A 12,125-nucleotide genomic window follows, 5' to 3' on the forward strand; every position below is an offset into this window, starting at 1 on the left:
GGGAGAGAGAGAATAGGAAACCATGTCCTGCAGCTTGACTTTTCACATTAAATGTTTTTTCTTCCCCTGGAGTCCTGGGAATGGTGTGGCTGCTCCTGAATTTGTAGTATTTTCTAAAGCTGCAACAATGGCCCACAGTCTCAGAAAAAAACTACAAATCCCAGAAGCACCTGGACCATTCCCAGACTCCAAAGGAAGGGGGGGAAATGAAATTTTAGAAGTCAAGCTATAGAAGATGGTTGCCTGCTTTCTACAGCAGAGAGAAAAGATAGAGGAAATTGGTCTGTCCCCTGCTTGGTTCTTCTGTAAGTAGTTTTAGGGGCTGGGCCAAAGCACTGATGCTTTGCTTTAGAGGTCTGAAGGGTTTGGCCTGAAGCAAAGCAGGATCCCCCTGAACTGGATCCAAAGCAGTCTCCAAAGCAAAGTGGGGCTGCTTTGTACAGCTCTGCTAGCATATAACTAACATATGTAATCAGATTGTGTAGTTCAATATTGAGGCTATTCACAGGGGCAGAAGAAAATGCTAAACCTTAAGTGGATTTGATAATATCACAATAGCAAAGAATCCAAATACTGTATTCCAATGTTTTAATATGATACCAATAATAAAGCTATATAATTAAAAACTATCTTAACTACATAAGGAATAATTGATCAAAATTAATAAAATTATGTCCATGCATCACAACAAGATTTACAAATAATAATCAATGAGATCTCATAAAAGTTATCACTATATGTCTGTCCAATTGAAAAAATTAGATCCAATGATTGATATCCAAAGTGTGATTCATGCTGTGTACGGATGGGAGAGATATAGGATTGCAGTGTTGCATTTTAATTGAAAAACTGGATGTCCATCTTGTAGTTATGCCAAACACATTTAGACTGAAATTGGTCTTCTTCAGCGGCTATCTTTAAAACCCCCCACATATTGTAATATGTCATTACAATGGTGGTAGTCCATGAAAGCTCATCATCAGCGTCTGCAGGGCTCAGCCCTGGCCTGAGAGAACTGTTGAGGCAGTTGTTCCCCCACCTTCCCAGAGAGTGCTTCATGGAGAAGAGGGGAAGGTAGAAGAAGAGAGCCCAGGACAGGACAGGGGAGCTCATATTTTCAGCTCCCGAGGAGACCACTGGGGGCTTGAGGCACTCTTTTTATCTTTGGTAACATTTATTTTATTGTTTTTGGTTTAGTATTTAAATAATTAAGCCACCTTAGATGCTCTGGCAAAAGCCAATGAGGCGATTCTCACGACCGCCAAAAAGTTTTTTGGCGGTCATGCACTGCAACGGGAGCCATGTGGCTCCTGACAGCAAACCCTGCTAATTCCCCCTCCCCTTAGCCCAGGTTAGTGGAGTGAGTGCTCTGCTAACCTGGGTTTTTTGGTCATGTGTTGCCGTGGTGTGGCTCTGCACTGTGGCAACTTCGAGGAGACTCCTGGCCGGGAGGCTTGCAAGCAACCTCCTGGGCTCGGGGGTCTCTCCAGTTTGCCCCACACACTCACGTGGGGCATCCTGGAACATCTGGGGACTGCACAGCCCCCGATCCCCGCAGCCCCCACCAGCTCCGTAACGGAGCTGGCAGTCTTGTGGGTGGCTGATCCAGCTGCCCAGGGCTTCCTGCCTGCTTGTCTCCGGGGAAGAAACCTCTTTCTGGCGATTCTCACTGATCGTGAGACTCACCTCAGTATATAAATTCAACAAATACATAAATTTTAGGTGCCTCAAGACTCTTTTTATGCATTATGGTGTTGTTATCAAACTCCTGTTCCAGGTAGTGGGGCAGTGCTGAGGCTGAGAGAGTAACTTACCAGCCAGTGAGTTCATGGCTGAGCTAAGGCTCAAGCTAGGGACTTGCTGATTTCTAGCTCAGTCACTTAGCAAGTTCCCGACATCAGCTTTTATGTCATTCCTAGTCACTTCTGTTAAAATACCACATATACATTGCCTTGAACAATGTTGGCCTTTGTGTTCTCCTTCATCCTTGTAAATGGCATGTATTGAAGTCCAGTTCTTGTTTCATCCTAGCTTTTCCATATCTCCTGGCTGCACAGAGTACCTGCTCATATGGTGCTTGCTATCCACCTGTCCAAGACCTCCTCGTAGGGAGAATCCATCATTTGAAAGCCTCCTCCACGTGTGGACTTGTCAGACCTGAAACGTACTGTACGCCATATGGGGAAGTATGTATAAGACCAGTATCTTGATCTATATAAGGAAGGCACATGTTTAGCAGTTCTGGCAGTAGTTTTGTAATTGTAATTGAACAGATTAGAAAGGATGTTTCTGACATCGCAGAATTAAATGCCAGGAGGGCACAATGGATGGATGTTCTCTGCTCAATTGTGCCATATTCCATGAGTCTCCAGGTATATACTAAATGAGCCTCCAGTGTACATATGTCTCCACAAAAAGTTAAGGACATCCGTTTCCTCACCTTGCCTGAATATGGCATGTCCAGTTGCAGCGAGTTTTATCACACTTCATATACACCATGGCTGACTAGGGAAGCACCAGTGCAGGCAGTGAAAGGATCAAAAGAATAACACTGCTTCCAAGCCTAACTCACATAGGAGGGGTAATAATTGAAGATCTCCTCCAGGAAGCCCTATGTGCCACTCAAAAATATGTCCCTAGGGGCTACACAGCTCTCAGGTACTTATTTTCAGGGGGCACAGACAGCTTCCTGGGGGTCTTCAAAAACCACCCCACCCCTGTGTGAGTGCTGGTGCTGTTAGTCTAGAAGCAGTGTAATCCTGATCCTTGGTGCTTCCTTAGTCAGGATGTCAGCAAGTCTTTTATCTTTTAAATGGATCATTGAGAAGCAGGTGAAGAGCCATATATTAATGGAGCAGCAGATGTAAGGAGAGTACACACCAGCCTGCCACACTTCTCACAAACATGCTTTGATGTGTTCTCAGGCTCAGAACAGAAGGCCAGGCAGAATGTATGAGTGAGGCATGACAGGAGCAGATCTTGTGGCACCTTTTGTCTGCTCTTCCTTGCGCCACTTTTGTGATGCATGCTAGGGGCAAACCCTAAGCAACTTTGTGGCAAATGGCCATATTAATGTGCTTACCTTGCATACGAAGAAGCAATTTGCATAACATTCAGATTAGGCTGCCTGGGTTTGAGGAACAGTGATATGACAACCATGTCCGCACTTAGTATTCACTACTAAGCTCTCCTGCTTGTCAGATGCACAGCATGAGTCAGTGCAATGAGGGAATCCAAACTGAGAACAGTTTCACTTGTTGGGGCTATTCTGACGATCTGCAAAAATCAGGCTAGGAGAGCCTAGCCCGATTTCTGTAGATCATTAGAACTACTGGGTTGGCTGTGAGCCCGGTGGTTCTAAAGCGGGTAACCCGCTCAAGAATCCCTGCCCCCAAACCAGGTTTGCGGAGCGAGTGCTCTGCAAACCTGTTTTTCAAAACCGTGAGTAGCTGCAGTGTGGCTTCGTGCCATGCCTACTCACAAGTAGACCCCCAGAGGGGAGGTGAAAAGCCGCTTCCCGACTCGGGAGGTCTCCCCAGTATGCCCTGCGCGCTCGTGCAGGGCATACTGGGGCTTCCAGGGGCCACGCGGCCCCCGAGCTTCCCAACCCCCGCCAGCTCCATCTCGGAGCCAGCAATCGTGTGGGCGGCCGATCTGGACACCCAGGGATCCCTCTCTGCTCGTGAGTGGGGAGAGCGGGCTTAGCCTGCTCTCCCTGCTCACCCAAAGAAACTGGGTCTCACGGATTGTGAGACCCGGCTCGTTATTTCATTTATTGATTATTATTTATCATATTTATATTCTGCCTGATATATACATAGGAACATAGGTAGCTGCCTTATACCGAGTCAGACCATTGGCCCATCTAGCTCAGAGTTGTCTACACAGACTGGCAGCGGCTTCTCCATGGTTGCAGGCAGGAATCTCTTTCAGCCCTGTCTTGGAGATGCCCGTGAGGGAACTTGGGAACTTCTGCATGCAAATGCTCTTCCCAGAGTGGCCCCATCCCCTAAGGGGAACATCTTCCAGTGCTCATGCATGTAATCTCCCATTCAAATGAAAACCAGGGTGAACCTTGCTTAGCAAGGGGACAATGCATGGTTGCTGCCACAAGAGCAGCACAAGACCAGCTTTCACAAGACATCTCTAGGCAGTGTACACAATCCAAATTATAATATAAAAACAAAAGCAAACAATTAAAACACTTTTGTAGAATAAAAATAATCAAAAACAATTCACAGAGTGAAACAATTAAAATAATTTCATGGGATAATTAATTTTAATTAAAAGCCTGAGAAAACAGGTGTGTCTTAAGGGTCTTTTTTAAAGCAATCAAGTGTGGAGAAGCTCTTATCTTGACAGGGAGTGCATTCCAAAGCCCTGGGGCGGCCACAGAGAAGGCCCAGCCCCAAGACACCTCCAAATGAGCCAGTGGCAACCGCAACCGGACCTCCCCAGATTAACTTAATAGGCAGCAAGGTTCATGACAAAGGAGGTGGTCTCTTAAATATCCCGGACTTAAGCCATTCAGGGCTTTATAGGTAATGACAAGCAGTTTGTATTTCGCTCGGAAGCATATCGGCAGCTGGTGCAATTCGTTCAGAATCAGTGGTATATGGGTCCCTTCATGTTGTTCCCAGCTTTCACTCACAAGCTGTCTGGTACGTGATTGTAATGAGGCTGTGTGTCACATTCCCAGTTTTGTGCCAAATGGTGGAAAGTTTTCAAGTCCATTTTTTGCAACCTCTGCACAGGGTATGGGAGGAGGGACTTTGCTTGCTTTCCCTCTTGCTCTTTCCCCACACTCTGCCCCGCTGGCCAGTGTGTACTGTCTGAGTCTAGTGCCAATCAGAAATGTCCCAAAGTGCGCTCTTTTGCAATGCTAAGAAGTTCCTTGCTTGCTGATGGAGGCACTCCAGCCCCGAGTCCCTTGTCTGCTGCCTCTGCTTTGGCTAGGCTTCCTTCTAACCTTTATACTTTGTTCCCCCACAGTGACAGGCTGTCGCCCAGGACTAGGCAAAGTGCAGCCTGCCTCCATTGCAACAACTTATACAAAACAGGGCAGTTTGGAGGAGCTTGATCTCACAACCTCGCTTGTTCAGCATCATATCCTGGTTCCATCGAAGTTTGCATTGACATGCATATATGTGTTGCCTTGGATTGCTGAGGCAGGGCCACTAGGATTGTTGCTTGTTTTTCAGGAAGGTTTAACAGCTTTGGGACAGGCAAGAGTTAGCAGCGGTAGACAAAAATCTGAAGGAGGGTGACAGAAGGGGCAAAGTGCATTTCTAGACAGGTGAGCTGGGTCCCACATGTTAGGAACATAGAAAACTGCCATATACTGAGTCAGACCATTGGTCTATCTAGCTCAGTATTGTCTTCACAGACTGGCAGTGGCTTCTCCAAGGTTGCAGGCAGGAATCTCTCTCAGCCCTATCTTGGAGAAGCCAGGGAGGGAACTTGAAACCTTCTGCTCTTCCCAGAGCGGCTTCATCCCCTGCGGGGAATATCTTGCAGTGCTCACATATCAAGTCTCCCATTCAGATGCAACCAGGGCAGACCCTGCTTAGCTATGGGGACAAGTCATGCTTGCTACCACAAGACCAGCTCTCCTCTCCTCTTTCAGATATCTGAAACAGAAATGGAAGGGGCAGGCAGAGGAGGCAAACTACTTCACTCCCTCTGGAGCTACCCTTGAGTTCAGTAGGTGAAGCTTTTCCTGGCGTACCAGTGCAGTCATGGGAGCATGTTCATCTGTTGAATTTGTCTGCTGTGCAGCTGTTGCCTTGTTTTGTTTTGTTTTGAAATTGGTCCTGTGTTTCACCTAGGCTTTCAAAGCAATTTACGAGGCATTTAAACAACAACTACAAAACAATTAAAATAGCCAGTTAAAAGAGGTAGAAGACAACGTAACTTACTATACAACAGCATCTAAAAATCCTTGAGTGCTTGGGTGATTAAAATAAGTCTTGACATGGTGCCTGAAATTCCTTTGACTAGGCTCCAAGTGAGCAGCCTTGGAGAGCGAGAGAGAGAGAGAGCATTCCACAGTCAGGGTACCACCACTGAAAAGGCTCTTTCCCCATTGTTGTCGTCATCTGGGAGGCATCGAGAGAAAGGTCCCTATAGCAGAGGTGGTCAACCTTCGGTGCTTCAACTCCCATCATTCCCAATACATTGTGGCTGGGCATTATGGGAGCTGTAGTCCAGGAAGAGCTGGATTGTCCATCAACAGATTTGCCATCTTTGCTCTATACATCAAACAGGTTCATGTGTTAAAGGCATAGGAGTCTTACAAAAAAAAAGAAGTTACAACACTAGGGATAGATTAGTTTATCGAGCCGACTCGATCGTAAATCTAGCTTCTCCTTCCAGTATGTCACCTTCCATACTGCAACGGTGCCTCTGTGATAGGTAGATTGCACTTGGTTGCCTTTAAGATAGAATGATTACAATTTTATGGGATAATTGGGTTTTTAAAACCTCCCAACATTTATTGGAAAAAAGAAAAACAAGCAACAGGATGACTGAAATATTTCATTTTCAACTTTGTCTGAAGTGCTTCTCACTATTCCAGCTTTTCATGATGAGATAGATAATCTTGGAGGCTTATACCTGAATTCGCCAAATCAACTTTCTCAGTGTTTATGGTTTGTGAGGCCTTGGATATTAAGGTGTTGTTTGTCTTAGGTCAAGGACCGCTGACTCTCATCATTATCTTGCCTGGCAGTGTGGGGGCTATTAGCGCATGATAATCACAAAGAGTGAGAAGATGCTTTTATCATCAGAGATATGCAGGATAAGAAAATGGTGTATATACCCTGGGCAAGCCAAGGAACAGGTCATGTTTCTGGGACTAGATACATCTTAGCTGTCATCATAAGCATGCTTACTAGCAGGAAGGAAGCCCTCGGGAACTTGGTGTGACTTACTTCTGAGTAAACAGGGTTAGGACTAGGTTGTAAATCATTGCAACTTTCAGACAGAGCATAACAAGATGAAGATAAACTTTTAAAGGTAAGTAGAGATATGCTCCAGTTGTCCAACAGGTTGGCAATATTTGCTCTTTTTTTCGGAGCTTCTGCAGCTTGGGCACCCCCTCAAAAGGAATGATGGTGATGTTAGTGTTATCCAGAAGGGAAACATTACTCATGCTAGCCTCCCAGAAGTCCCCATTGGCTTGTCTGCACATGCAAACACACAATCTCTTAATAATGTGTAACACTGAACAAAGGGGTTTAAATCATTGTCTGATTCATCCTCCTAATGACCCTGTAAGATAGGTCATTATTCATATTTCTGTTTTATAGATGAGCAGTACTGTACTGAGCAGGGAGTTGGATTAGAAGATTTCTAAAGTTCACAACTCCAATTGGGAACTGAGGTTAACACATAGATCTGGTTCAGACAATTGAACAAACCACAGTTTGATCATAAGAACAGTCCTGCTGGATCAAGCCCAAGGCCTATCTAGTCCAGTATCCTGTTTCACACAGCGCCCCACCAGATGCCTTTGGGGAGCCCAAAGGCAAGAGGTGAAGGCATGCCCTCTCCCCTGCTGTTGCTCCCCTGCAACTGGTATTTAGAGGCATTCTTGCCTCTGAGACTGGAGATAGCTTATAGTATATAGTATACTAGTAGCCATTGATAGATTTGTCCTCCATGAATTTATCTAAGCCCTTAAAGCCATCCAGGCTAGTGGCTGTCACCACATCTTGTGGCAGATAATTACATAAATTAATTTTGTGATGTGTGAAAAAAATACTTCCTTTAGTTGGTCCTTAATTTCTTGGCAATCAGTTTCATGGGATGACCCCTGGTTCTAGTGTTAGAAATATTTCTCTCTCTCCACTCTCTCCACACCATGCATAATTTTATCATGTCTCCCCTCAGTCTGTTTTCTAAACTAAAAAGCCCCAGGTGTTGCAGACTTACCTTGTAAGGAAGGTGCTCTAGGCCCCTGCTCATCTTGGTTGCCCTCTTCTGCACATTCTCCAGTTCTATAATGTCATTTTGGAGGTATGGAACCAGAACTGTACACAGTATTTCAAATGTGGCCACACCATGGATTTGTATAAGGGTATGATGATATAAGCAGTTTTATTTTCAACCCCCTTCCTAATGATTCCAAGCATGGAATTTGCCTTTTTCATAGCTTCCATGAACTGTCAACACTTTCAATGAGCTGCCCAACATGACCCCAAAATCTCTCTCCTGGTCAGTCACTGACAGCTCAAACCCCATCAGTGTATATATGAATCTGGGGTTTTTGCCCAGATGCATCACTTTACACTTGCTAACATTAAACTGCATCTGCCATTTTGTCACCCACTCCCCCATTTTGGAGAGATCCTTTTGGAGCTCCTCGCAATCTGTTTTGGATTTCACTACCCTAAATTGTTTTGTGTCATCTGCAAATTTGGCTATGTCGCTGTTTACCCCAACTTCTAGATCATTTATGAATACATTGAAAAGCATTCTAAAAAAATAAAAAAAATCGCTCCCTCAAGCTGGGCCCGAACCAGTTCAGACTTGAGCCGGACTGGGACCTGGCTCCATGTACACAAAACTGGTCCTGGTTCAGTTCAAGTCCAGTTCTACTCGAACCGAACCAGGTTTTCCAGTTTTGTTCATACCCCTAGCTGCCCCCTTTCCTCTGTCCAATTTTTTTCACGTGAGTTGCTGGAGTTGTCATTCCTCAGGATTCAGCTCCCTTCCAGAATCTCTAGAAACTGAATCTCCAGGTGAGTGGGTGCGTGCATCGTGTTTGTAATGTACCTACATGTAAATGGGTGCACAGCACTAAGGCACTACGTAGCAAACCACATACAGTGAGTGGAATCCACTCTTCAATGTATAACAGTGGGTGGGGGGCTTGGGAAGTAATCCTTGGCCTGAGAACTGGCCTGAGAATATACTGAGAAGTATAGTCCTGTTTTCCTCTGCAAAATGTTGGAATGTATGTGTTTAGCTCAACTGCTTTGGTAATCTGGAATAATGCACTCTGCATGCACTCCATTGCCTGCTTTCCTTTTGTGGCAAGCTTGTAGTCAGAAGCATTAGCAGCTGGTGGGCAGTGGAGTGGGGGGCAAAGGAGAACCTGGTCACCAAGACAGAAAGGAGAAAGTAGGGACTGCATTTCCCCTCCCACCGAACAAACAAGCTAATAAAAGATCTGACTTACCAGCAGCCAGGGAATCCTCCAGAGCAGAGAGCTTCCTCCAGCCCCTCCTCCTCTACCTGAAAATTCCTCTTTTCGTCTTACTGACAGGAACAGCTGCTACTCAAACTACTCCAGCCAATCTGATTCCTAGGGGACTTCTCTTGGCACTGCCTCCAGAAAGAAGGGGGAAATGTATTAAAAATATACTCCCTGAAGCAACCAGGAAGTGCATTATAACCCATTATTTTAGTTCTTCCTGGGGGCAGTTCCAGGAGGAGCCCCCTAGGAATCAGATTGGCTGGAGCAGCCTGACTAGCAGCTGTTCCAGCCAGTAGGAACAAAACACGCTACAGGCAGGAGAGGAGGGAATGGAAGAAGCTCACTGCTTTGAAGGTTTCCCTGGCTGCTGGTAAATCCAGTCCTTTAGCTTGTTTGTTTTTGTTGGTGGCGGGCACTGCCCCTCCTGTCCTTACTGACCAGCCACCACTGGTCAGAAGTGTTCATCACACTTCCCAGGTTGCTTGGCCATGCCTCCTACACATTCACAGACATGTCTATATTTTCATTCATGAAATGTTGGGAAGTGTGTGCATGATTTCTCCAGAGTGTGAAAAGGGAAAGAAAGAGTTTGGGAACTTTTAAGAATTCATTCTTACATTCAGAGAGGAGAGCTGGTCTTGTGGTTGCAGGCATGAATTGTCCCCTTTGCTAAGCAAGGTCCACCTTGGTTGGCATTTGGTTGGGTACTTCAAAGCTATTCTCATGAGCAGCGAAAACTGGGCTAGGGAAACCCAGCCTGGTTTTTGCTGCTCGTGAGAATCACCGGGAGCCATACAGCTCCCAGCGGTGGCACGGCAGCCAGCCCTCCTAAGTAGTTTACCGCTTAACCTGAGTTTTGGGCATGAGTGTGCCCCCAAACCGGGCTAACTGATTATGTGTTTGCTGCGACTGCTTGCAGCCGCCGCAGGCACACTCGGGGTGGGGTGGGGTGGGGAGCTCCCAGTAATGCACTGCGCACTCGCACAATGCATTATTGGGGCTCTGGGGGGCGGGGCGCACCTGACCCCCGGAGCTCCTGGGCAAGTGACTGGGGAAGCCACCGCTCATCTGGGCGGGCAAGCCACCCACCCAGAAACTACTCTATGATTGTGAGAAGGGCTTCCAGATGTGATTGCTGTCTGCTATAAGGTCCCGCTTAGGGGATGGGGCTGTAACTCAGAGGTAGCAGATCTGTTTGCATGCAGAAGGTCCCAGGTGTTGGAGATGCAGCAGCTCCTGATGGCATCGACACTTAGCACCAGCAACCTGTTGCCCACTAGTGGTATTAGGGGCAAAGAAAGCCAGTAAAGGCATTCCCTCTCTGACCATGCATTCCCTACTCTGATTCCCCTTTGTTAGGCTGATAGCCTCAGGTTTCGTTCTCTAACCTGGAGAGAGACACTTCCATCTTCTCCCTCCCTTCTTCCTGCATGTAGCTAGCAGCAAGGCATGTAGGTCTTAATCTATCTTCCTGAAGGATTTCCTAAATAAGCTACTTGATTTAGAACTTTAACTCCATGTCGCCAAACAATATTAATTAGTAGTGTTCTCCTTGTCTGTGCACTTCTGCTGCAGGTGGGGAAGATAAAAAAAACCTGCCCTCCAAGCTCTCTAACACCAGGTTCACTAGCTGGCGTCTCCAGGTAGGTCTGGAAGAGACTCCTGCCTGAATCCTTGGAGATCTACTGCTAATCAGTGCAGACAATAGTGAGACCAATGGTCTCCCTTGGTATAAGGCAGCCTCTTGTGTTCCTACATTCTTGTTTGTTCAGTTGTCTGAACTGGCTGCATATAATTTTCCTAAATTCCCAGTGAGTCTAATATTCCCAAGTCCCCAGTGAGGCTTTAACTGCCATACCTGAGTGCACAGGATTGAGAGCTTTCAGTAACTACAGCCCATTCTTCCACTAAGGCACTCCTTGCTTACGTCTCTTTTTAAGAGGGATATGTTCTAACCTGTACAATGAGCATCCTTACCAGCACTTCCTAGCCTTTTTGTTTAGTTCAGCTGTTAAGGCATCTGCTGTAGAAACTCATAAGCTTCATGTATGCTTCTTCAGAATGCATTTTCCCTTTATGCAGTAACTACAGCCTACCATTCTAGCAAGAATAGCTGAGATGTGCTTTGTGGTTTCGTCAGCCTGTTGATTTCCAAACCTATTCCTGTGAAGGGGAGAAAGTGCTGAGTGAGTGGTCTCTGGCGCAAGCACTTGCATGTTTACAAAAAGAAGAAGGGGTTAGAGGGGTTGGTTTGAATCTAAGGAAGACTAGACTTATAACATCCTAATAGTTCTTCAAAGTCTGCCTAGTCAGACAAAATGGCATACCCAGAAGCTGTTTTTTGCAACTGGAGGTCTTTGTAGCTCTGTTTAATGTTTCAAAAATAGTGTACATATTGCACTTGGACTGGAGAAACCTGGGTTCAAATCTCCACTCAGGCATGAAGCTCAGAAGGTGACATTGGGGAAGCCACTCTCTCATAGCCTTTATTTTGCAGGGTTATTGTTATCATACAGATACCATAGCATGTCATCCTGAGCTCCTTGAAAGAATGTAGGGATACAAAAGTGATAAACACAGGACTGACATCTAGCTTGTAGAAAAAAAAGGAAAATTAATAGGAGTTCTTAATCACAATGGCTGACATCCTGACTACCAAGGTGTGCCCAGTGGAAGCTCTGTGGGGGCATGCCAGAAACCCATGCACAACTCCCAGTCCTTCCATGAGCACACTGTCTGTTGCACTGCAGGGTTGATACTTCTGAGAGTTGCTTGCAGTCTGGTAGTGCCCTGTAAGATCAGAAACACGTTGCTGAAATGTTTCTGGCTGCTTTATTCTTAAGAAAATAGCCCATAGCTTCTAAATCTCACATGTGCCTGAGACACTAGGAAGTCAACCTTTCCCCTTTCCAAGCTCATGTTA

General features: G+C 45.9%; 1 protein-coding gene across 4 annotated transcripts in view; it reads left to right on the forward strand.

Moving 5' to 3' along the window:
• The window catches only part of LAMB3 (laminin subunit beta 3), an 89,991-nt gene that overhangs the window by 4,405 nt on the left and 73,461 nt on the right, over positions 1-12,125 (forward strand). For 3 of the 4 annotated variants that reach the window (XM_053246838.1, XM_053246839.1, XM_053246840.1), the window contains one exon: positions 2,032-2,186. In XM_053246838.1, coding sequence (XP_053102813.1) covers positions 2,032-2,186 — 155 coding nt within the window. Of the gene's footprint in view, positions 1-2,031; positions 2,187-9,526; positions 9,573-12,125 lie in introns of those variants that run through there. The other variant, XM_053246842.1, reaches the window with a different exon arrangement.

The sequence above is a fragment of the Hemicordylus capensis genome, chromosome 4 (genome assembly GCF_027244095.1).
Source record: "Hemicordylus capensis ecotype Gifberg chromosome 4, rHemCap1.1.pri, whole genome shotgun sequence".
Lineage (NCBI taxonomy): Eukaryota > Metazoa > Chordata > Lepidosauria > Squamata > Cordylidae > Hemicordylus > Hemicordylus capensis.